Source organism: Vigna unguiculata, chromosome 11 (genome assembly GCF_004118075.2).
Source record: "Vigna unguiculata cultivar IT97K-499-35 chromosome 11, ASM411807v1, whole genome shotgun sequence".
NCBI classification, from domain to species: Eukaryota; Viridiplantae; Streptophyta; class Magnoliopsida; order Fabales; family Fabaceae; genus Vigna; species Vigna unguiculata.
Window position 1 is genome coordinate 24,525,750 of NC_040289.1, and position 27,275 is coordinate 24,553,024.

At 30.4% G+C, this 27,275-nt stretch overlaps 1 protein-coding gene across 3 annotated transcripts; it reads right to left on the reverse strand.

The window, feature by feature from the left end:
• Positions 1 to 541: 541 nt before the first annotated feature.
• LOC114169873 (TMV resistance protein N-like) lies at positions 542 to 6,138 on the reverse strand. Of its 3 annotated transcripts, XM_028055242.1 has the most exons (6): positions 5,715 to 5,806; positions 5,521 to 5,629; positions 3,186 to 4,278; positions 2,730 to 3,008; positions 1,394 to 2,188; positions 542 to 1,299 (listed from the first exon to the last, which is right to left on the reverse strand). In XM_028055242.1, exons 2-6 carry the CDS (start codon positions 5,592 to 5,594, stop codon positions 736 to 738), a joined length of 2,805 nt encoding a protein of 934 aa, XP_027911043.1. In that variant the 5' UTR covers positions 5,595 to 5,629; positions 5,715 to 5,806; the 3' UTR covers positions 542 to 735. The 3 variants fall into 3 exon arrangements, with proteins under 3 accessions (XP_027911043.1, XP_027911042.1, XP_027911041.1); XM_028055241.1 differs by having other exon boundaries at positions 542 to 1,239; positions 5,521 to 6,138; XM_028055240.1 differs by having other exon boundaries at positions 5,521 to 6,138.
• Between the last annotated feature and the right edge of the window lie 21,137 nt (positions 6,139 to 27,275).

A 27,275-nucleotide genomic window follows, 5' to 3' on the forward strand; every position in this document is an offset into this window, starting at 1 on the left:
GAATGTCTCATTAGCAATCAATTTAGATACCAATTTTCAAAAAAAAAAAATATTGATTATTAAAATAGTCACTATTATAAATAAAAAATTATAATTTGTCTCTAAATTAATTTTTTAATTAGTTTCTAAAATTTAACTACCAAAGAAAATTAGTCACTAAACATTAGCTACCAAATCTTTTTCTACCAACGAAATTGATTTCAAAATTAGTCTCTAGTTAATTAGTGAATAATTTAGCGACCAATTATAATTTTTTATTTATAATAGTGACTATTTTAATAATCAATAAATTTTTATTTTATAAACTAGGATCTAAATTGATCACTACAATAACTAACAACTTCATTAATTACTAAAATAAAATCAGTTATTAATGAAATATTTTTTTATAGTGATTTATTTGGTTTTAATTATGTATATTTTATTTATTTTTTCAAAATTGTCCGAAAGGATTTATGCATTTATATATAATGTGTATAATGAGAAGAAGTAGGTAAAAATCATTTTATTCTCTTTTATTCAAAAAAATTATAGAATTTTATTTATTTGCTACCTCAAATAATTTAAAATATTTTTATTAGCATTCATTCTTATAAGTCATACAACATTACCCATACAGACACCTTAAGAAAAACATCAAAGAATCCAACATTTTACATCAGGGTCATCACCTCTCCTGTCAATACTATGAACGTTTCATCTCATGATTATAGAGATAAATGGAAACCACCATGACTAGTGTCCATCTACTAAAGAAAGGATTGAATTTCCTTCATCGCCAAAATGAGTGTTGATGTGTTCTTTCCTAATTTTTGTGGGGTTTAGGTTATCCAGATCCTTCTCAAACACCCATTGATATCCGCAACTGATCACCTCAATGTGCAAACCTTGAGAATCACCGGCGGTGGTATGCATTTCCATGCCGTTAACATAAAGCGTTCCTTCTATTTGAAAATAAGAAAAAAATTCTTCCCTGGTCAAGAAGAGTAGCCACAAGTGATGCATTCCGACGGTGACCAAATCTGTAAGAAGTACTGGCATTTCGATAGAGGAAAAAAAGGGGTTCGTGTGAAAACCAATGCCTACATAGGATCCTAAATCGAGATCCAAATTAGACTGGTTTTCATATGCCACAAACACCAAGCTGAACGCAATGCCCATCCAGTTATTGTCATGCATAATGGGAGATGGGTCTAAGCTAATTGAAGTACCAAGACTCTGATTGAACCATCTCGGAATCTGATTACCAGGAAGAACAATATCAATCAAATTAATAGGGGTACGCGATTCTTTGCTCAACTGTTACAAGAAACGTATATGCCTCAGTTGGTTATTACTACGCAAATTGAAAAGAGAAAGATAGGGATGCAAGAAAGAACAGATCAGAGAGTACCCGAAGGATTTGTAAGAACCATGCAAAAGTCATTCTCTGACAACCTTCAATATCAACTATTTTAGGACAGTTGAAAATAAGTAATCCCCTTTCATAACGACCAAAACTGTAGGTTTCTCTTGTGACAGGCAAAGCAGTAGGTGATGGCATCTCAGGGAAAAATCTTAATTGCTTGCAATGCTCCAAGTTTAAATGTACGAGTTTGGAAAGCTTGTTGATGCTCGAAGGGAGGGTAACAAAGTGGTTTCCCCCCAAATTTAAGGTTTCTAGGGAATGCATGGATCCAATAGCATCAGGGATTTGTGCTAGATTGCAGAAACTTATATTAAGGTCATGCATACAGAAGAAGTTATGCAAGGAATGCAACAAACAGCCACGTGAATTTCTAAACCCTCTGTAGTACGAGAAATTGAAAGGAACAATGAGTTTCTTTATGATGGAAGAGGATGTAGATTGGGATTGCATGGAATTTTCCCTGATATCAAGAATCTTTGAATGGTCATGTATGGGTTTATCTAAAAGGTGGTTACTAAATACTCTTGAACAGCCAGAGATATTCAGATATTCAAGAGAATTCAGACCCAATATATTGCTTGGTAGACTCACTAAATTTATGCAGTTTTGCAAACTCAAAAGAGCAAGCTTTCTTAGAAGTCCAACTGATGGATGGATGCAGACAAGTTTTGTGCATCTGTCAAGAATTATCCACTCAAGATTTGGAAGCCCTGTAAAGTCTGGAATCTTAATAAGATTCTTGCAGTCTCTGAGATCCAAAGCTCTTAGATTTGGCAGATACTGTAAAACATCAGCATAGACAGTCACTTCATCATAACTTTGTTTAATGTATCCTTAACATATGTGGAACAGGCTAAGGTAATAACAGTTTTTCTTTTTTTATTTTAGATTTAGGATTAAATATGTTTTTAGTCTCTTAAATTTAAGTGAAAATTGTAATTAGTTTTTTTTTCCGAAACTTTAGTCTTTAGTCAATTTAGTCACCAAACTTTATAAATGCATGAATTTATTCATGTTAACTAGATTTTATTGAGTTTATTTGATGTTTCAAACGCATTTCATAATAGCATTTGAGTTGTTTACCCCGTTTGATACATTTCCACTTCAATGTTAACTGAGACACGCATTTGAAACGTCAAATAAATTTAACAAAATTTGGTTAAAAAGACTAAATCTACATATTTCTAAAGATGGTGAACTAAATTGGATCAAAATTTTGAAGAAAGACTAATTCTAATTTTCACCGAAAGTTTAAGGACTAAAAACATATTTAACCCTTTATTTTATACTTGAAAGTAAAATTAAGAAGATTAAAGAATACCTTTGTGCCTTTCCATAGTTGTTTGATGTTGTCATGTGGCAAGATCAATTCAACAAGTGAATTCGGTTGAAAACTTGATGGTAAATAGGAGAAAGGATAGTGAGACCACTCAAGAAACTGCAGTTTATTGGACAGAAAACTTAGGTTTCCCATAAACTTCACATCATGGAGTATAAGCAACCGAAGGTTACTCATTTTGGACAACTCTTCAGCATCAGTCGCCAATACTTCTATCTCTCTTAACATGTCCAAAACAATCGCTTCAGTGTTCGCTGTTTCCTATAAAGCATTGCAAAATTATTTATAACTAGGTGTGTCCAAAACTTATAATAAAAGTTTGTATTTACAGTTACTAGTTTATTATTAACAATCATCAAGTTGCCATTTTCTTTCATGATTTGAAATATCACAATTTCCACAACAAAATAAACTTATATAATCAGAATATCTAGATACCTTTGCCTTGGACATACTAAACAAATGTTCATATAACCACAACCTGCTCCACTTTGCTGGCTCCTTGGGTGAATTGCCTTGAACAATTTTCCTGCCCAAAGCTTTCAACAAATCATGCATTTTAATGAATCCATGGAAATTGTTTACGAGTGACTTGTCAAGGAGGACTCTGATTCCAATTTCAGGATGAAATCCACGACAATCAAGAACTTTCTTCACATACAACTCCTCATACCCACTGAAGAAACAAGCAATGTCCAGAAATATTTGCTTTTCCAAGTCATCTAGTCCATCGTAACTGATTTGAAGCACATCCAAAATATCTTTGTTGGGATTCTCTTTCAACCTAACCAAGGCACTTCTCCACTCTGACACCCTTCGACCAAACAAAAATGAGCCTAGTACTTTAATTGCTAGTGGTAGGCTCTTAGCATATTGTAACACAGCATGTGTCAAGACTTTGTAACCTCCTACAATTTCATCACTGTTGAAAGCCTTTTTACAAAACAACTTCAGAGAATTAGCATCATTCAAGAGTTGAACATCGTACACTGTCGTCACTCCAAACTCTTTTAAGATATGCTTGTCTCTGGAAATTATGATGACTCTACTTCCTTCTCCTAACCATTCCCGATTCACCACTAATTTCTCTCGTTCTTTAACTTCATCAACATGGTCAAGAACTATAAGAGTCTTTACACAACGAAACCTTCTTCGCATCAAATTTGCTGCATTATAAAGATTGTGTATCTGAAGGTTTTCTTCATTTAGAGTTTGATGAAGGAGCTGCTTTACTACACCAATTGTTCCACAATCTCTATAAATCTTGTTTACATCATCAATAAAACAACGAGCATTATATTGATGAGAGATTATACCATATAGAACAGTAGCAAGTGTAGTCTTTCCTATTCCACCCATTCCACAAATTCCTACAATGCGTACATCATCAACTGGGTCGCAAAGTAAAAGTTGTTGTAGTTCTTCGAGAGGAGATTCCACCCCAACTAGATCATTTGGAATACTTGAAAAATTGGGACTCAATATACTTAATATCTCCTGAACAATTTTTTCAATCACGATATGTTGTGACCTGAAAGTTTAAGGAATACCACCAATTTATGACCTATGAAAACCAAACAAAAAGTACACAAGCATGAGTGTGTGGAGTCTCAAAAGTTTATTGACCCTAACCGATTTATTTGCTCCACTTTTTATAAAAAATCATGTAATTGTAAACTTAATTAATCAATCTGAAAAATAATCTAGTGTAGCCGGTGATGTAAATTATTTTGACTGAACTGTGTAAATCCTTTGTGTTCTAGTTATTTACTTTTGTCTATTGTTCGTGTACGTGTGTGTGTGTGTTTGTGATCTCCTTGTGTTGTGACATATTCTTTCATATAAAGTCCGAGTAAGAGTTGTCTTTGCTATCCTTCTCATGCCACTCATTCCAACAACTCGAACATCGTTAACTAATCCAAAACGTATAACATTTGTTAATTGTTAATTCTTGAACCCTAAACTCTATCCTAACTAGTTCATCCCTGGAAGATTCGAAATTTTCTGTCCCAAAATATTTATTTTATGTTTTGAACAATTTCATCGATCTGTTCATATTGTGGCCTGAACATGTACATGAAATAAAGGCGAAACATCATGCAACAAAACAAAAAAGGAGTGTGTAAATTTTTTAGGACAAAATAATGACGTAAAAATATTAACTTTCAAACTATTATTTTAATTAAACTAGCGTACATTTGGACTCAATTTGCATGTTTCCTCCTCAACCTCTGTTTTTAGATAATGGCATGAGATGAAACATGATTACCATAATACATGATGCCGAATACAGTTATATAGGCCCCTGCAGTTGAGTTTTTTGTGAAGCACTTTCAAATATCAATAAAGCTAGATTTGTCATCAAATCAATTGACCTTCTATCATCTCCATATTACTAATATCAAAAATGATTTTTTGACAAATAAATTTTTGATAAAATTGACAAAATTACTAAATAGAGGATGTTGTTGGTCAAAATTTGTGAAATAAAACTTTATCAAAGAATCATTTTCCTACTAATATTTCTGAAGGATACATTACCTTCTATAAGCCATATTTACATCGCTAAATCTCTCTCCCAAACTCATACCAATAACATACAACAGCCACTCCTTCCTACTTTTCCTAAATTCCTAACATCTCTGAACCCTAGTTTAGAAATGATAATCAATTTCAGAAAACAAAAGAACTCAAATAAATTCAGAGGTACATAACTAACTGCATAATAAATATATAGTTGTGGTCAATCTTGAAATGAGAGAGGATTACTCACTTATTTCGGACATCCCAACCAGAGAGATTGGCCACTTCTGTGAGAGCTTCTCTCCATCTCTGGGCTTCCTCCATCTTCACTTTATCTCCTCTGAATCTCTTCTCGTGTTCTGCAAATGCTTTGTCATAGCATCCACTCTGTTTGCGCACCACCGAAGGATCAACATCATAAAAGATAGGTATAACACGTCTTACTGAAGTTTCAACGCAGTTAAGTATCTCTGCCAGTTCACGTAAGCACCAAGTGGAGGAAGCATAGTTCTTTGAGAAGACAACAAGGTAAACTCGAGAGTCTTGAATGGATTGCAGAAGCTTGGGTGCTATGGATTCACCTTTTTTGAGATCTTCGTCATCTTTGAAGGCACCAATGCCTTTTCTATGGAGAGCTTGAAAGAGAAAACCAATGAAGTTGTTGCGCGTGTCTTCACCGCGGAAGCTCACAAATACGTCATTTCTGCTAATTGCATGAGATGAAGAAGAGGTGTGGTGGATGATGGCGTTAGAAGGCATCACTGAAAGCAGCACTGTTATTGGAATTGCTGTGAAAGTGGAAAGCAAACACTCAAGAAATATAGATCCACCCAAGTGTTGGGGGAGCCCTGCGTGTGGTGATGGAATTCTAAAGTAAACGCCAGTTCTATTTTATTTATTATTTTTGGAGTCAATATATAAATTTATTATGACGTTGATGGCGTTTCATTTTTGCAGCCTCTTTGTACGACTGTCATATAAACTTTTAAAATGTTCCCATATATTTTGCGTTTTTTCGTTGAAGCTTCTCACACAAATCTTTTCTAAGAATTGTGATTATAATAATAATCGTACGACTTCCTATTTATTTCAGAAATCATAATAATAAGGGTGATTCATTCATTTTGATAAAACCTTCTCCATAAGCATGTTAATTCAGACCAACTTAATTGAAATAGGGGTAAAGTATCATTTTAGTGTCTAAATTTTGGTGCAAATATCGAATTCGTTTCTATATGAAACTTTGATATAATAGTTCCAAACTTTAACGTGATTGGACTAAAATAATTATATTCATTTATTTTTAAAGTTTGGGGATTGAAATGTGTTAAAGTTTCAATAATAATCGAATTCCAATTTCATGTGGAAGGACTAAAAATATACTCAATCCCTTGACCTCAAGTACACCCACACTCTCTAGAGTAAGAATTTAACTCAAACCTCACAACACTCTACTACTGTAAGAGTATAAGAAAAGTAAAAAACATACTTAAATTGTGTTTGATTGGCGCATGAAACATTATGGACCTAGCTCCCATAATATAGTCACTAACACCCACTCCCTAACTTATCCTAGATGACGTGAGACTTTTCAAGACGTATTATTTTTATGAGTCCAACATTCTCCACCCTGATTAAAATAAACACATTTTCATCGCCTATACCAACAATCATACTCCACCATAAAGAGTATCACTTGAAATCAAATCGTCTCGAGAATTTCCACTTAGATTCAAACTATGCCAAGAATTTCCACTTGGATTCAAACCACCACATGGATTTCCACCTAGAATCAAACAATTAAGAGAACTTCCACTTGGAATCAAACCATCCCAAGAATTTTCATGCACCCTACATCAAAGTTAACCAATGACCGTGTATAATCACCACACACCTTGTATAAATATTAGCCAATGCATGCGTATAAATACCATACACCCTATATCAATGCTAACTAATGCCTATGCATAATCTCCACACACCTTGCATCAATATTAGTCAATGCCCGTGTATAAAATTATCCTTAGTAAATACTCATCCTAGCATTTAGAATTTACTCAACCAGATGTCACCATGTCTCACAGTCCTCGACTTTCAAATCTGACCAATCAAGAGGTGCTAATGCCACAATCCTCCACTCACAGATTTAATCCACCAGGAATGACCACGTCATTATCTTCTTCCTCAAGCAGATCTATCATTATATGCCATAAATTGTCGCAGATCCTTCATGCGCAAGTCGTGTGCACACTATTCCATCATCAACAACAAATATGCTACCACGAAACCACCACAACCTTGTTGGAGAAGAGAACATAGATAACATGAACCACAACAGTGCACCATCTCTACCCTTTCGTAGAACCACCGTTGCTCGCCTCTATGCACCACCACCGTCAATGAACATGTATCAACGAAGAAGCCCTGCATCTTGTTGCACCCTCACTCTTCATCTCCCTCAGCGTCAACTATTGATCGCAAACCTAAATTCACGAGCTATACTAACAAACAACCATAGCAGATATGTAAATCGTAAAACACTTCCTTCACACACATACCGCAAATTATGACTCACAGGTGAGGTCTCCATCGTACATCACTAATTAGGCATCGCGAGCACCAACTACGACTTCCTCTATAGATCATCACGAGTCACCGTATTCGCACATCCAAGAACCTGGTTGCGAATTCACCATGCCAACAACACACTAACAATGTTCCTTCCATCAAATTTCTCATTTCAACTTTTAAAACAAGGATGATTCTCTAACAACAATGAATTCATCTTTTCTGATGTGGAAAATCAGACTAAGATACAACCATAAGAAAAAATTCTACCAAACCATAGCTCTTGATGACATTTGTTGGGAAAAACGCATCATCAATTGAGAATATTACCTTTTTACCTCAAGAATCACCCTATAAATAGAGAAATAAGATTAACACAAAGAACATAATAATAAAACGTGAAAACTCCAAATATGTAGAAAAACCGCATTAGTTGTTGAAAGACAACCATAGAATAATCACTATGCAGAAATTTATACAACACATAGAAAACACTATCAACCCTCTGACTCTAAGTACACACACACTCTCGAGAGTAAGAATTTAATTCAAACCTCACAACACTCTACTTCAAGAGTATAAGAAAAGTCAAATACATACTTAAAGTGTGTTTGACTCAGGCAAAGTGTAAGACCCGAGAAAATTAAGTAAATAAATAAATGTGAGGGAACGGATCTATAAAGTAATTAATGCAGAGTATTATGACAAAGGAGCAATGATAGCTTAAGTGGTTAGACATACTCGGTACATTTTAGGGGGACTTGGGTTCAAGTCTTGTGTATGTCATTAATGTGATGTTTTAATTATTTAATTTATTGTGGGCACATATATGATGTTGGAACTCAGAAACAACGCCTTAGGCAAATGATAAAGGTTCGTCCCATCTCTGAAAATGCTCTATGAGGTGTTGAAAAATAGTTGAATAATAGGATCGTTATGACTATAGCTCTTGGTAAATTTACCAAAGATGAAAATGATTTATTTGATATTATGGATGATTGGTTGTGGAGGAACCGTTTCGTTTTTGTAGGTTGGTCCGGTCTATTAGTCTTTCCTTGTGCTTATTTCGCCTTGAAGGGTTGTTTATAGGTACGACCTTTGTAACTTCATGGTATACTCACGGTTTAGCGTATGGCTTTTGGTTTTGATTAAGATCATACATTCTTGGTTAGCGCCAGTATGGGAATTAGGTTGTGATTATCTACAAGAGGGAGTTGGTAGTGAGATGTTGGTTTCGACTACAGTTGCGGCTAAGTATGGAGTACTCGGGTTTGGTGGTGTCTCAAGATGATCGTAGAATCCATACTCAATGTTAATTGGAATTTATTCCTTTGTGAGATTGGGACATAAACGCAAGAGTGAATAAGTTATTTTCTAATGCGATCCCCAGCAAAGTGGCGTTCAATGATCCAAAGAGATAAATCAACGATGGCGTATCAATGGTGGATCAAGCAGAAAGGTGAGGGTAGAGTGTTGTGTGAACTAGAGTTACCTAGTAGAGACAAGCAAAGAATAGACGCAAATGATCTCAATGGGGGAAGAGTCCCAGACATGTTTTGAGGTGGGTACTAGAATTTCACCTTAGAGTAGTGAAGTTCTTTATTGCATTAGTATCTGAAGTAGAGTTGGTGCCAATAGTTCCTAATTGGATGATTTTGCCGGGAATGAGAAGTAAGAGAAGTAGGTGAAAAAGTTGTTGAAGACATAATGGCAAGGACTCAATATAAACACAAGAATGATTATAAGTTTTGGTGGATCTTGAAGGAGAAGTTGGTGAGTTAAACCCTTCAATGAAGTATGGACTAAGATCGGAATGACAACGTATAGGGTATTGGATTGTAAGAGGGGCAGAACACCAGTGTGCGGGTATCAGGACGGGGAGTCGGTTACTTTTGGACTAAGTTATTACAGTAGACAATGAAGAAGGTCAGCTTCATCCAAGATCGGAGGTACGCGACACAGAACAAACATAAGTTGTACATCGATAAGAAGAGAGGGTCGTTGTAGTTTGAGGCATTAGAGCATGTGATTCTTGGGGTTACCCAAACTACAAGCATTGGAAGAGCGATCAATCCAGAAAGTTGACTCGAAAGTTTATCGGGTAGTATCAGATTAACCGGAGGATCGATTCGATCACATAAGAGATTGTCGTACCACCACACAAGGAAAACTTCCATCAAATATTTCACGTGTCACAAATAATGAAATACATTGCAAGTTCCACTCATGTACTAGATGAGAATGAGGTTTAGATCAGGATGAAGTTCACATAAGGGAATATCTGACTTTGAATGTAAGGTCACTGAGAATATTTGATTCTCAGGTCATGAAGGTGGGTGGGAAAGATATTCGGATAATTAAGGTTCCTAAGGATGAAGCTATGCACAAAACGACGTGAGAAATGGAGGACCTCGCGAGGCAATCATAGTAGTAGTTGTATCTGGGTAAGTGCAATTTTCAAGGACGAAAATTCTTATAAGTTGAGAGAATGTAAGACCCGGGAAAATTAAGTAAATAAATAAATATTTATTTAATAAATGTGAGGGAAGGAATCTATAAGTAATTAATGCAGAGAATTATGACAAAGGAGTAATGGTAGCTTAAGTGGTTAGAGATACTTGGTGCATTTAAGGGGGACTTGGGTTTAAGTCTTGTGTATGTAATTATTGTGATGTTTTAATTATTTAATTTATTGTGGGTACATATATGAACACGTGTCATGATGTTATGAATATATGTGTGAATGATATGTTAAGAAACATTTATAGGCTGATGGTTGTGAATTATGCTTGATAATTAGGGGATGCGAGTTCAAACCTTAACTAGCGCAAAATAAATATTTTTACGTTTGGATTATTTTTGGCTACATTATTAAGTGAACAAGAAACCCTGGTCATCTTCAAAATGCACTTGAATGACACTTAAATCATTGTTTTGGTTTTTGGACATTAATGTAGTAATTACTAGGGTGAAAGCTTAATGAGAAACTAAAGATGGTGTATGAGAAGAGGTATTTTCGTGTGACTGCCTAAAAGAGTTTTCCAGAACACCAAAACTGAACCAAAGGAAGTGTTGGAGGGGAGAAGGTGCACTCAAGTATAGGAGAAAATACTTAAGGCAATTTTGGGCTAAGAAGGGACTTAAGGAATGCAAATGGAGTGGGAAATCCAGGTTAGCGGAGCTACCATTTCTTGTTTTAATTATACTATATGCAATAATTCTTTTATCGTTTAACCTCTTGATGTTTGTTGAATGTGGTTATAGAGATAGTATGTGTGTGCTTGTGGTTTATGTTGTATTGTTCTCTTTGTGATCCCATCACTACTATGATGATTACACTAGTGCAGTAAGGGCTTTTGGCTCTGGTTGTTTTTTATATTTTTCCCTGGTTCCAGAACCGAGGCATATTGGGGTGAGGCAAAAAAATGTGGCTTTTGGCTTCGGGTGTCAACCGAAGCCATAGGGGTACTTTTCTTCCTCGGTTCTCTGAGGACTCGAAGCCATAGGGGTATTAATTATTAGTATTAATTTATCTTATTAGTATTAATGTTTTATTACTATTGTTTCATTTTATTTTTTATTATTTTCATTATTATTATTATTTTTGTTGTTTTGTTTTTTTTATTATTAGTATTAATATTGTTGTTGTTGTTTTTATTATTATCATTATTATTATTTTATTGTCCGTGCGATATTTTGGGACAATGGTTATGTGTTCTTCTTGGTTTGTATATTGTTTGATTGTCTAGGATTGTGTGTTGGGTATAACACTTTGTTTTGATGGTTTTATCTGGATTTATTGTGATTCTCCGGGATGTATGAAAGCAAGGATATGGTTGTGTTTGATGTATGACCATGTGATATTATGTAGTTGTGTTCAACTTAATGATATGAAAGTGTAATTACTTATCATGGATGCATGTTTTGCATGAACTGAGTGTCTTGTGTAAATAGATTCATTGGACTAAATCGAAATAAACACAATGACATCTGATAGTGACACTGACATGTGACATTGCAATGCTACGTGGCACTAACAATGCCACGTGTCACACACAGGGACCTGACACGTGGCATTTTTTTTTCAAAGTTAAAAAAAAATTTAAAAATTAAAAAAAAAACACAGACTGACACGTGGTATGTCGTTAACAGCGTTAGTCAACTTCATCTGAAAGAGACCTAATTGAAGCACTTTTTCAAAAGATGGGATGCAATTGAATATATTTCTATTGTAGCGTAATGTATGTTGTTTGTGTAGCGTAGGTTTATGATTTTACATCGTTTTATGCGCTTCGATTATTGAGAAATCCAAGTCTATTAGTAATTAGTGACATTTTTTCAAATTTTTTGAACTTTTCTGCCTTAGTTCCCTTAACAACCGAAGCAATAAAGGGTTTCCTGTTTTAGTCACAAAGCAACCGAGATCTACAAGGTAGCAAAGTTCCTTAATATTTCAAAAATGTCATTGTCAGCATAGTTTTTGGCTTAGGGTGGACTTGGACCTAGGCAGTATCCACTTTAGGCCTCGGTTATTAATTGAACTGAGGCCATAGAGGTTATTTAGGTTCCCAAATCGCAAATTGCAAATTAGAACCACCATACAACGTCCATTCTCCGTCGCGTATTCCTGCTGTAGCCGTTGTCCATCACGCATTGCCTCCTCTGTCGCGCCACCTCTTCCGCCGATAGCCACTATTGCATTGTTGCCTCTCACTATCGGTGAGTTCAAAAAATGTGTTTCCCTTCTTTTTCGCGTTTCAGTTGATGTCTTTGGCATTTTGTTTTTCGTTTTTTTTTTTTTGCATTTTGGTTCGTTTGTATTGCTTTGCTTTTTATTTATGCTATTTTTTTATAGTATTTTGAGTTTTTGTGGTTGCGTTTTTTATCAGGTATTGTTGCATTGTGGTGGGACTCTATAGCTCTCACATGGGTATTGTTGCATCCTCTTCCGTTGTCACTTATTATCCACTTTTCACGCTCTCAGGTTCCTATTTTTACTATGAGGCTATGATTTTGTAGTATACATTGTATTTGTCTTATGTTAGCTATATGTGATTAATTATTTGCTTAAATATATGGTTTGATTTTCTTATATTGTGAGTTAGCCTTAGTTTACCGTTTGAGATGCAATACAAAAATTATGTATTGTCCCCAAGTTTTGTTTTTGAAGAAGTTATATTTTTTAAAAAATTAATATAAGGGGAGACAATACTAATAATTTATATTTCTTAAATCTTGAATTGTCCAATTGGACAGTTTAAGAAGATTAATCATTTTCTATTAGTTTATTAGTGCATATATATTTTAATATACATATCTTAAAATTCAAGAATATTTGTCAATTGTGTTTTGTATTGATTTTCGGGTGCATACTTGATTGTGGTTGATAATTACTTTCATTTTGTGTATCCTGAAGACCAATGTGAAATGCTGGAAAATTTTGTGAAATTTAAGATATGTTTTTTAAATTTAATATGTACCAAAAATAAAGAAAGTGAATCTTCTTGAATGGGATAGGGTCACACCTTGAATACACAAGCGACGTGAGGATTCATTCAAAGATTAATGAGATTGTTCACCACGCATCAGTGTTGAGTATGAGAAAGGAGTAAATGAATTTATAAAATTTGCACAATGTAATGAGGGTAAAAGTAATTATAAGGTGAAGTTTATATGCCTTTGTGTCAACTGTTTGAATGGGAGAAATTTGAATGCAACTACAGTTAGGGAACATCTTATTTATGATGGTTTCCTTAGAAGTTATAAAATATGGATATGGCACGACGAATTAATAGACTTTCCAACTGTTTTCAGAACTGAATATGTTGTCGATTCAACCATGGAAGAGCGACTAGAGGAGCAAGTGGAAGATGACAATTTGGAGGACATGATATGGGATGTTGGCGCAGAAGCTTTTGCACAAGTGCATGTGTATGAGACAATGTTTGTTGATGTTGAAACTTCGTTGTGCGTCAGTTCAACTAAGTTCATGCGATTGTCAGCGGTTTCAAGACTTATGAATTTGAAAGCGACCAATTGGTGAAGGGATAAAAGTTTCACAGAATTGTAGGTGCTCTTGAATGAAATGCTTCTTGATGGAAATACTCTACCCACTCAAAATTATGACGCTTAGAAAATTCTTTGTTCGATGGGTATGAAGTATAAAACAATACATGCATGTCCTAATGATTTAATATTATACAAGAAATAATTTGAAGATTTGAAAAAAATGTCCAGAGTGTGGGTTACCACGGTACCAACAGAAAAAACAAATAGTGAAGATAGTGGTCAAATAGAAAAGGAAGGATCCGCTTTAAAAGGAGTCTAGTACTTTCCAATCGTGCCTAGACTTAAGCGTTTGTTTGCAAATCCAAAAGACACTAAAAACCTTAGATGACATGCAACTAAGAGAAGATGTGATGGATTGCTTCATCTTCGTCATCCAGTTGATTCAATGCAATAGAACAATATTGATAAGGAATTTCCCAAGTTTGGTCAAGAATGTAGAAATGTTCGATTTGGATTAGTTACAGATGGAATGAATCCATTTTGTAAGTTAAGTACCAACCATATTTGTTGACCTGTTATATTATTCATTTACAATTTATCTCTTGGACTGTGCATTAAGAGAAAATACATGATGTTGTCTATGATGATATCTGGTCCAAGGTAGCCTAGAAATGACATAGATGTATACCTCAGTCCACTAGTTGAAGACTTGAAGTTGTTGTGGGTTGATGGGGTTGAAGTATTTGATGTTGTTGTTTTAACACTTTCATGATGCATGCAATGTTATTTTGCACCATTAATGACTTTTCAGCTTTCGGTAATTTATCGGGGTACAATGTCAAGGTCCATAAAGCATGTCCTATATGTGAAAAAAACACTACATCTCATCAATTGAAAAACGGAAGGAAAATCGTATATCTACGTCATCGAAGGTTTTTACAAGCTAATCATTCTTATCGAAGGTTAAAGAAAACATTCAATGGACAACAAGAGAATGACGAAGCAACAATTCCATTGTCTAGCCTTCAAATTCATGAAAAAGTGAATAAAGTATATCATGTATTTGAGAAAACATCCAAGAAGTCATTTGTATCAAGCCCTTGTAGGAAAATATCAATATTCTTTGATCTTCCATATTGGTCAAAGTTACAAGTTAGGCATTGCATAAATGTCATGCATGTAGAGAAGAATGTGTGTGATAGCTTGATTGATACACTACTTAACATTCAGGGAAAGACAAGAGACAGAGTAAATGTTCATTTGGATTTGGTTGAAATGAAGATCCGAGAAGACTTGGCACCAAGGGAGGTTAGTAAGCATATTTATTTGCCTCGTGCGTGTTACACTATATCCATACAAGAGAAGATAAGTTTTTCCTTTTGTTTAAAGATTATCAAGGTACCTCAAGGATACTCTTCAAATATTCAGAATTTAGTGTCCAATCAAGACTTGAAGTTTGTTGCCCTAAAGTCTCACGATTTTCATATCTTAATACACAATTGTTACCTGTAGTTATTCATGGAATTTTAACCAAAACTGTTAGACAAACTATAACTCGTTACGAAATGCCTAACTTGCAGCTTGCTACCTCTCTTTCAAAAATCACAGCACTTATAGTCAAACTGTTACGAAATTCAACAGGTTGATTTCATTTAACTTAAGTGAAATCAGTCGATTAAAAAATAAATCAATTGATTGAATAAGTCACAATTTAAGACTACTACAACTAACATTTTAACCTGTTGATAATTCATTCAATATATTAAAAGAAACATTTTAACTTGTTGAAAATATTTCAACAGATTAAAAGGCACAAGAAAGATCAATTACATCACATTAATGCTACAAGGTCTACAATGTAAATTACAAACATGCGGAGGGCACACATTCAAGGCTTGTTCAACATGAATAACATCAAATCTCCATAACTTCATCAATGTAGGCATGATTCCAAAGCAATGGCTTCAAGTTAGTTCAACAAAGCTTCATCAAAGCTTCATCAAATCTTCATGAAACACACCATCTAGGCTTCACATGTCAACATGGAATGCAATGGATGACAATCATTGTGCGTGCTCGTATTATAACTAGTTGTGAAACGGTAATATATGTTTGAATTGAAACAAATACTTTGCAAAATTGCCTTTTATACTAATTAAAGTTAATGTCTTATTTTGCAGACATTCAAAAGTACTGCACCAATTCTTGCAAAGTCCATAAAGTTTGGTAGATAGCTTATGCCAAATTTATAATTCGATGTACATAATATTAATTAGGATATTCACTTGTTGTAACTAAAGACTTTTAAATGTATTTGGACCGTAGATGATGTTGGGTTTCATAAAATTTATTGTCTTCTATCTGTTAATTTCTGTTTGAAAAAAAATGTAGATTAAAAAATGTGGAAATACACAAAAAAAAAATTATTGAAAAAAACAAAACAATACATATGACCTCAATTGTTACACCAACCAAAGCAGAAACTCACCTATGGTCTCGGTTCTAACCACAACCGAGGCCAAAAAGTGTGGCATTTGGTTCGGTTATACATGAACCGAAGCCAAAAGTCAATCATATTTAGAATTAATTGTTTAATTATGTACTATATGCCTTAGATTCTTTGATGAATCGAGGCAGAATATGGAGTTTATGTTGCGGTTGCTTCTCGAGGTCAAAAGTTGTCCCTTTTTTGTCTCGTCCTAATATGTTTTGGTTCTAGAGCTGGAATAGAATTGCAAAAATAACCGTTGCCAAAAAATTTTTTCACCGATGCTTATTGAATATATAATGTTAGCTTATATTATTATTATTAATATTCCCATCTTAATACATAAATTACTATAACGAGTTTTAAACCAAAATCTACTATCCTCTTTTCTTCTTTCGTCATTTGAAGATTTATTTTATCTAAGTTTCACCTTTAATAATGGATAAAATCAAAGTAGTAAAGCAAATTCTTAAAATATTTTTTTCTATGTATGATGGTCTTGACTTAATTGGTTCAAATCTATCTATAATACAATTGAAGGTATCACAAAAAGCAAAATGTTACACGTGTCGCCGCCTCAAACGCTCTCCCTCGCTCTGCCTCCATAAACGCTTCCCACCTCTCTTCCACCTCTAACGCTCTCCCCACCTCTCTTCCTTCTCAAACGCATTCGACCTTCACCTCTAACGCTCTCCACCTCTATTCCTTCTCAAACGCATTCGACATCTCTGTTGCCTCAAACCCTCTCGACGTCTCTTACGACTCAAACCCTCTCCAGTTCTGTGCCGCATGAAACCCTACCATTTCAATCTCATATCTTCTTCAAATCGCACTCTCCTCTTCCTTCTTGCAAATCTTTTATTTCTGGTTTAGAGTGATGTTTTGCTCTCAGATTCATGAGCACCGTCAAGAACATCAAAAAGGTAAAAACTTTTCTGATATTTTCCGTTCTTCTACCATATTTGTTCTTCTCGCAGATCTTTTCTTCTTCTCCAAGATCTGAATACTTTGAATACTTTTTTATGTTTTTTTGTCTCTAATGAATGAATGCTTTTTGGCATATAGATGAAATGTGTCAAGAACACAATAAAGGTTGAAACTTTTGTTCTTCTTGCGTTGTTCTTCTCGCGGATCTTTTGTTCTTCTCCCATATCTGAATATTTTTTTATATTTTTTTTCTCTGATGAACGAATGTTTTCTAGCATATGGATGAACTATTCCAATAACACAATAAAGGTCGAAGCCTTTTGTTCTTCTTGCGAATTTTTTTTTCTTCTCCAGATCTGAATACTTTTTTGTGTTATTTTTCTCTGATGAATGAATGCTTTCTGTCAGATGGATGAACTGGTTGAGGAACACAATAAAGGTGGAAGCTTTTGTTCTTCTCGCGGATCTTTTCTTCTTCTCCTAGATCTTAATAATTTTTTGTGTTTTTTTTTCTCTAATGAATGCATGTTTTCTAGAAATGGATAATTGTTCAAGAACGCAATAAAGGTATAAGTTTTTATTCTTCCCACGAATATTTTCTCATTCTCTTGGATATAAATACTTTTTTATGTTTTTTTTTTCTCTGATGGATGATTTCTTTCTGTCAAATTGATGAAATGTTTGAAGGACACGATAAAGGTACAAGCTTTTCTTCTTTTCGCGATTTTTTTTTCTTCTTCTCCCAAATCTGATTTTTTTGTGAATCGTTTTTGCTTCTACCACCTGTATGTAATGTTGTATGTCTTCTTTCTTCTTCTTTTTTATCAATGCAGTTTTGATGCTTAATGTTGGTGTTGACAGGCAAGGATTATTTTTTTTAAGATTATTGGTGCTCTGAGATGAAGTTGACGAGGAAATGGTTAGTTTTCGAGTTTTTCTTTCAAAATATAATCTTAAATCCAATAATTTAAAAATTAATTTCACATAAGATTTCGTAATCCAGGATAATATTGCATATGAATGAGATTATATAATTCTAAAACTGATATCAACACATACATTACAAATATTGAGTTTTTTCTATGTCTTCGATTTGTTATCCCGGTAATCCATAACTTTGTTCTCTCTATTTCTTACCAACTTTAGGCTATGAATTTGAGAGGAAGTTCATCATAGCATGTTATCTAATTTGATAACTGTAATATCATATTCCAAATAATTTAATTCCTTATGTAAGTTATATATGTTGAATCTAACTCCAAAATACTTATGTTTGAAAATAGTTCTTAAAGAGTATGTACTGTAGTCAAAACGTGAAAAAGTTAAGAATAATTTTTTATATATAATTAATATATTTTAAAAGAAATTATTGACTTTCAAAATAAACATGTTTATTGATTTGGAATATTTTATTATAAATGGATTGTCATTTTAAAGTTGTTATCTACATTATTAATATTCATTTATAAAATTACTTATATTTGTAATTTGAAGTTAAATTTAGAAGATTATTGAGTATAAAAATAATGATAATGAAAATATTTATATATACTTTTTAAGTTAAAATTTATAATTCTTTTTTTTGTGTAAATATAATAAACACACACATACACACCTACTTTTCCTTTTCTATTTGGTTTGCAACCTTTTGATGAGTTTTGCATTTTTGATGTGCATGTTGTTATATGCAATTTTATTTGGTTGATTGATGGGTAACTTTTGATACTTACTATTAGTGTTGGCAGGCAAGGATTTGTTTTTTTGGAGGTTAGTCCTGTTATCAAAAGATGGAGTTGAAGAGTAAAATGGAACTTTAATGGTTAATTTTTAGGTTTTGTTGTCTTCTCTGATTGTCTGTTTGAGTGTTTGTTGGTTCTATTTATCTTTGTTTCAAATGAATGTTAACTTCATTGTTTTTTTTTTATATCTGAATGGATTTTTCATTCATATCCATCAACTCATTAGTATCATATCTTCTTGAGCTCCTTTATTGCTACATATTAACTCCTATTTTGTAAATATATTTGGCAAATCCCTGTGTACAAGATCAGACTGATTTTGTCTCTGGAATTTTACATGTTGAAATTGCTCCAATGGAAATGGTGGCTATTTGTTTTTTAAATTTGATCACACACCCAAAATTACTCCTTTAATTCTCTCTTGCACCCAAAATTATTTTACTTTAATTTTTTTGTTTTTTTCATACTAATCTAGCAAAAACCTGACATAAATCAAAATTGCTTATTCAAAATGTTTTTGAATTCAAAATTTGAATTTCAATTATTGCATCCACATCTATGGTACCTTCGCAACTCATTTATATGTACACCTCTAGACTTAGTTCAAATTTATGCTTTTATAACAACAACTTGCCAAACATGGAAATTGGACAAACCAGTGAGGCTGAAGTTGGAGAAAAGAGTTGAAGATTAGAGCAGTTGAACATGTAGTTTAGGTTTGAATCCTTCGCAGAAGGCAAAAGTCAAGTCATAGGTTTGTTCTTGGATTTCCTAATGATACTTGATTTTTAACATATAAGTTTTAACTACTTATACTCATTTTTGTATTTGCAATTATTATCATATAAGTGTTAAAAAGTGAAGTTTAGTATGTATAATATGAATGTTTTGGGAGAATTGGGAGAATTGGTTTCAATATTCAACAGATTGTTTATTTTTTAATATTTTGTTTTATTTATGTTAATGTTGTTTTTCTTTTCAGGGACATATTTTGATAATTTGAGGAGAAGGAAGACTTTTAGCATGGAGTGGTGTTGGATATGTAAAGTTGACTGTGAAACTGTAGAAGGTATGCATTTGCAATCACACATAAAGGAGCACAAGAACATGACTATGAATATGGTTAAGACAATCAAACTTTTAATCATCGTAGACTTTTAACTATTGGTGCTCTTTTTCATTTTATGTTTTGACACATATTAGAGTAATGTTCGGAATTTTAATCCATTTAATATACATATTTTCTTTACTGGAGTTGATTTTTGTTATCAATTTTTTATTTGTTAGGCCTTCTTATGTAAATGTAAATGTATCTGTTAATTTTACTCAAGTTTATGTTCTATAGTGATGACATGATTGATTTGAGAGATATTATGATTCTAAGACGAATGAATAAACTTTTGCACTTTATATTTTTGTATTGCGTATGATGCTTGACTTATTTATTTTTAAATTTTTTTTGTTGTAATTTTATTGTTTTGAAAATTAATTACAGGCTTTTGGTTGATGCAGAAGAGTTTTTAAGCTTATGTGATAAGTCTACAAACTCTATAATAATTTTGATTCAACCGTATAAAGTCGTCATTCTTTCAATATGTATATAATCCTTTACTCTTTCTTTCCTTCCTTTGTTAAATAAAACTTGGATTTTTGCATATTGAGTTTCAAATTTTTTTTGTGAGTACAAATTTTGATGTAAAGTACAAAAGTGAAGCCGAATCGAATGAGAGAAGTTCAAGAGGAAGGAAGAGTATAGAAAAAGGTCAAAAAAGAAGAAGAAAGAGAGTCTATTTTAAATATGAAAATTTAAATAAAAATATAAGGAGCCTTTTTATTTTGGGTTATTACTAGATTTTGATTGTAGAGGGAAAAGTTTTGTTAAAACCTCTTATTTGAAATGGTTTAAAAAAATTTATGTTCATATATTTGTAATAAATTATTTTTAAAGATCTTTCACAAATTAATCAATTAATTCTATTAATTATTTTAAATTTCTTTAATTACCTTTAGATTTCTTTAATCCATATATTTCTAAATTGGATTCTTCTATTCTTGAATTTAAATAATCTGAAATTATTTGAATCCATATGTTTGCAACCATTACTTATATGAATTGTTAAAAACAGTTTCCATTAATTACTTTGATTTTTTTATTATTTACATTATTTAATCATATTTTGTTCAATTATTATTACCATTATTAAATACATGTTTTTTACTAAATAATATTTTTTTTCAAAGAAAATAGCAAATTTCAAAGTACACACATTTTGAAGAAAAATAAAAATAATATTAAATAATTATATCAATATTTTAATTAATATAAAAAAGTTAAGTAAATAATTTTAAAAAAATATATAAAAAGAATTTAAAGAAATATATTTTAAACAAGAAGACTTACATATATAATTTTTTATTGTTTATATGAATTGTTAAAAACAGTTTCCATTAATTATTTTGATTTTTTTTATTATTTACATTATTTAATCATATTTTGTTCAATTATTATTACCATTATTAAATACATGATTTTTACTAAATAATATTTTTTTCAAAATCAGAAAATAGCAAATTTCAAAGTACACAATATAATTATATCAATATTTTAATTAATATAACAAAGTTAAGTAAATAATTTTCAACAAAATATAAAAAGAATTGAAAGAAATATATTTTAAACAAGAATAATTTTTTTATTGTTTAGTGTACTTCATTTAAAATATGAATTGTTATATTTTTAATTTGACCTTTTAGCAAAAAATATATATATATATATATATATATATATATATATATATATATATATATATATATATATATATAAATTATGCTTTTATAATATTATATTTTTAATCATCGTATTTAAGTAAACTTTGTTAGGAATAAGTATCAATAACCAATTCAACGATTTAATAAAAACCACTTTTAAATACATACTTTTTATTTGGTAATATTTTACTATAAATGAATTATAATATTGTTTGTTTTAAAATTGATATCTATTTCAATATGTTTATGATTTATTCAATTATATTTTAAGTTTTTTTATATTTATTTTCTATTGAAAAAGAATTATAAAGATAACGATTAAAATGATTCAATTATTATAATTATTTATTTATGTACCTAAAATACAATCATTATACAAACAATATTTGAATACATATACTTCGTATACATACACTTTATTAATGATACTATACTTTATTAATGATACTATAATGCAATTCAATCTTTATCTAAACACAAATCAATTGATTTATTATATTAATGACCAAATTGTATTTTGATAAATTTAAATTTTTTTAATAATTTGCTCATTTGATCAAATGCACATTCATGAACTTTATGGATAATTATTTTGAATGTCAGCTATACAATGATAATTCAAATAAAATACTTCAAATTACCATTAATTATAATAATCAATATACATGATTTTATATATACTATTTATTATGATTAATATATAATATTTTTTTACACCAAAATTATTTATTTATTTAATATATTCTAAACTTAACACATTACATTACATTAAACCAATTTTTAAAATATTTAATGATAATTCCAATTAAACCTTAAAAATTGATAATAATATAATATTATAAATTTAATCATTAAACTATTTATGTTATTTTAAGATAAACATCCTAAATAAGAATTTGAAATATAAGATGATCCCAGTAAACAGGTTAACCAGATATCCAATCTTTATATTTTTATCAAATTTAATTTTTATATTTGATATTATTTGTAGTTATAGATCCTTTACTATTTTTCTTTTGTACTGTTTAATCTTTATATTTTTACATTTTTATAGATGACATATCATATGTAATTTTATATAGTCTATTTTTCATAGAGATATCAAAATAGATTGGAATATGCGAGTCAACCCGGTCCACCACGGGTTCGGGCCGGATTAGGTTAAAATTTTTTTACAAATTTTAATACGGGTTGATTTTTGACCTAATCCACCTAGAACCTGACTTATCCGGTTGAAACCGTGGTGAGCCGAGTTGGCTCACCAACCCATATATAAAGGACCACGAAGTATTTTTTGTTAAGATGAGTTATATTTTAATGAACAAGTTATGTTTTAAAGCTTTTGGTAAAACCTTGATAGATATAATGAGAGCTAAAAATGAAGATAATGTTGAAAGATCATTTGATGAGAAAGTTTTCGTGTTGGAAGGTGATTTCAAACAAATTTTGTTGTTGTAAAAAAGGATTAAGATTTGATATTGTGAGGATATCAATATACTACTATGATTTGTGACAATATTGCACAATTCTAAAACTTCAAAAAAAAATGAGATTAAGACTACAATTTCAAATCAAAGTGCAAGAACTATAAAAGAATTTACTTATTGAAATCTACAAATTGGAGATGGAGGTATTGATTTGAATGAAAATGGTGAAGGCAATCACTAGATCTTTTAATTCAAGAATTTGAAACACCATTACTTTTTTTAGTAAACTTTGTTTATTCTGGTCTATTAAGAATATCATAAATAGTTTGTGATGGGGCTATAACAATTGACTCTATTCAACAAGTAAATGACTTCATTCTATCTTTGATACATGGTGAAGAACAAACTTATTTAAGTTCAAACACTCCTTACCAATATGATGAAAATCAAAAAATTCAAACTGAGTATTTTACTTTAGAATTTCTCAAAGATATTAAATGCTCAGGAATTCTCAATCATAATATTAAATTGAAAGCTCTATCATGCTTTTAAGAAATATTAATCAAACAAATAATTTTTGTAATGATACAAGATTTAAAATTAATTATTTGGGAAGAAATATTATCTCTACTATAGTAATAACAAACAAAAATATTAATAGTAAAATATTCAAACTAATAATAAACTTGACTCCTTATTCCAACATATTTTTCGAGTTTCATACCAATAAAATTATTTTAATAAACTCATGCATTTTTTTTAATAAACCCGTGCGTTGCACGGGTAAAAATTATAGTATTCATACGAATTGGACCTTCGGCCCATTTCTCACACTAGGCTTTCTGTATTTTTTTTCTTGGTGGAGTTGCTTTGTCTCTTTAAGAGCATTACTTTAATGACAGATCTTCCTGCAGCTATTTATGTGTTTAGTTTTATATTTTATCCTTTATTTATTGTGTAACTCAGATAATTTCTGAATTACATAGAAGTTATCTCTTATTTATTATATAATCTAAAAGTTAAAAATAAATTTTAGAAAAATAACTTCTAAATTTAAATTATTAATTTTTGAATTACACCGTGTGAAAATCATTTAAATTATTTAAAAAAAAAAATAACTTTCAGACTGTATAATTTGAAAATTATTTTTAACTTTTCGATTACATAATATATAATATAAAATATAATTTTGACTTCAAAATTCTACAATCCACAAATCATTATCAAAAAAAGGTATGGAAGGGAAGTTTTATTTATGGGGATGAAGAAAAAATATATAGAGGTACTGGAAAAAAAAAAAAACTGCATACTTTAATTTATCAATAGAAAGTTGAAGGAAGTTACGAATCTCAATTAGTAAATTAATTAAAACTCAACTAAAGATTTCGCATGAGTTGTCCTACAAACTTTAGGTAAAAAAGTTGGGTATGATGGATGATGAGCTGATAGCAAGTAAATTAATGTATATATTTAAAGTATAAGTTACTAATTATATAACGGGTAATTAAATATTAAAAAAAGTAGAATATTCAGTATTTTCTTATGTTTCATAGTTATTTAAATGTCATATGCTATAAATTGTAAAATAGATACCATTTTCCATAAAATAAAATTACCACATTTTAAATATTGATGGAGACCAGGAGACTTTTTTAAAAAAATAATTTTGTTGCAATTTAAAAAATTGTAAATTTGAAACCATTTGCCGTCAAATAAAATTGTGTCATTTTAAATATTGATGGAGGCCATGAGACATTTTTAAAAGATAACTCATTTAAAAAAGTATGTAATAAATTAACATATTTTAGCACATTCTATTTATATTTTTGTGAGTTTGACTATATATCATAAAATAATAACATCGAGAACATTAAAATTTAAGTTTTACTGAAATTTGTTATTAGTTTAGATTAAAATATTTTGTTATTTCTTGTTGGTTTATTTAAAGAAAAAGATTATTTTAAAATTGATTTGAAAATAAAAAGTATTTTTCGGGTGTTAAAATTTGTTTATGAGTTACTTTTGTATTACAGAGTATAAATCAAATAAAATTAGAAATGCTAAGGTAAAAATACCTAATATATTATGTGTGTATATTTTTCTATTCTATTCTCAGTTCTAGCATAAAAAATGTTGGAATAGCTTTGGGTTTGTTTAATAAGATTTGGAGGCGTGTAAATGAATAAAACACGTGGAACTATGAAGGAGAAGTATTGGAGATTAAATTGTTTGGAAGGTCTATTTAAATACATAGTTAAACATTCAATATATTATGAGAAGAGTTTTCAATTACAATCTAAAAAATAGATTTTTCATTTGGCGTCTCGTACAAAAAATTCTCGGAGATATAATAGGGATATAGAGTGATTCTTCTTCTTTTTGAGTCTCTAGTTGCTTTAAAATGGGAAATTTAAACTCATTGTTTGTTTCAAAGATTGTGTTTTTTTATAATCATGTGACAAATTGAAAAAAAAAAATCGTAAATTTTTCATTGTTGATTGTGTTGGTCATATTATTGGACATCTTCTTGAAAATTTGTTTCACAAGAAAAGAAAGAAGAAGATTAATCTTGACAAGGGATCAATCCTAAAAGTGCCAAATAAATTAGATTTAAAACTTCGATACTACATATCTTGTTGAAAATTTGTATTAAGAAGTTCATATAAAAATGTAGAGAACGCTAAATGCTCTAGTACATTTAATACAAATCGTACGAGAAAAGATTAAACACATGATGTTAAAGCCACATTTAATTGTTATATTTTTAAGTAAGAAAAAAATTGTATTTTAACTAGCAACTATTTAATTTGGAAATAAGTACTCAGATCTAAGAATTGGTATCATAGTATTGAGATAATGTATCATGTTTGCATCAAAGCGCTCAAAATTACAATTCCAAAATTTTGGAGAGTGGTTTATGGAGAAGATTTGAGTATCGTTACTACTTATTTTCATGGCTTTAATATATATTTGGTCCCTATTTTTGTTGTTTTTTTCAATTTGGTTTCTATTTTCGTTTTGTATTTAATTAGGTCCTCATTTTCGTTAAATTGTGCTCAATTAGGTTCTTTTCACTAATGGTGTTTAAATAGTTAACGTTTTTGAACAGTACATGCCACGTGTCAGCTCTTATTCTTTTAAAAATTTTTTAATTTTTTTAAAGTTTTTTAATTTTTTTTAATTTCAAAAAGTATGTCCACGTGTCAAGTCACAATTATGTCACGTGTCGCTGCTAGTGCCACGTGTCAGTTTGTGGTTGTATTTTTTCTTTTTGTTCAATTTAGTTCTGATATTCGTTATTTTTTTTGCAATTCAGTTCCTATATTTGTTATTTTTGTTTAATTTAGTCTCAAATTTTGTTAAAATAAAACCATTTAATTTTTAAAATTGACATTACTATTAGTTATTTTTTAAATTCAGTTATAAATTATAATATTTAATTATAAATTGAATATAATTATTATATTCAATTGTTAAATAGAATATAATTATTTAAATATTATTAAAATATAATTATTCAAAATTTAAAAATATATATTAACATTTGTAAAATTTACATTTAAATTTAAAATATTTAATATTTTTATTGCATTTTAGATATTAAAATCTAAAATATTTTATATTTAAATGTTAATTTTACAAATATTAGTTTATTTTTTTAAAATATTTTGAATATTTAAAATATTTTTATATATCAATTTTAAAAGTATTTTAGAATATAAATATTAGAAAAAAAATTTAATAACTATATTCTTATGATATTTTAAATAATTATATTCTATTTAACAATTAAATATAAGAAGTTTATTCGATTTATAATTAAATTTAATAATTTATAATTGATTTTAAAAAATAATAAATTCAAATGTCAATTTTGAAAAATATTAATATAATTTGTATAAAAGATATTAAATTTAGTATCAATTTAAAAGGGACAAAATTGATTTATTTTAATAAAAATTGAGACTTAATTGAACAAAAATAACGAATATAGGAACTAAATTGAACAAAAAAAATAACACTACTACAAACTGACACGTGGACAAATTTTTTGAAATAAAAAAATTAAAAAAATTAA

What these genes read in the sequence shown, in the direction of transcription:
- LOC114169873 (XM_028055240.1), bottom strand. Translation starts at nt 6,029, where the DNA reads ATGCCTTCTAACGCCATCATCCACCACACCTCTTCTTCATCTCATGCA. An exon ending in GGTTGGGATGTCCGAAATAA is followed by an intron (nt 4,279 to 5,520) that starts GTGAGTAATCCT and finishes TTAAACTTTCAG; the next exon opens with GTCACAACATATCGTGATTG. An exon ending in AACTATGGAAAGGCACAAAG is followed by an intron (nt 2,189 to 2,729) that starts GTATTCTTTAAT and finishes GATGTTTTACAG; the next exon opens with TATCTGCCAAATCTAAGAGC.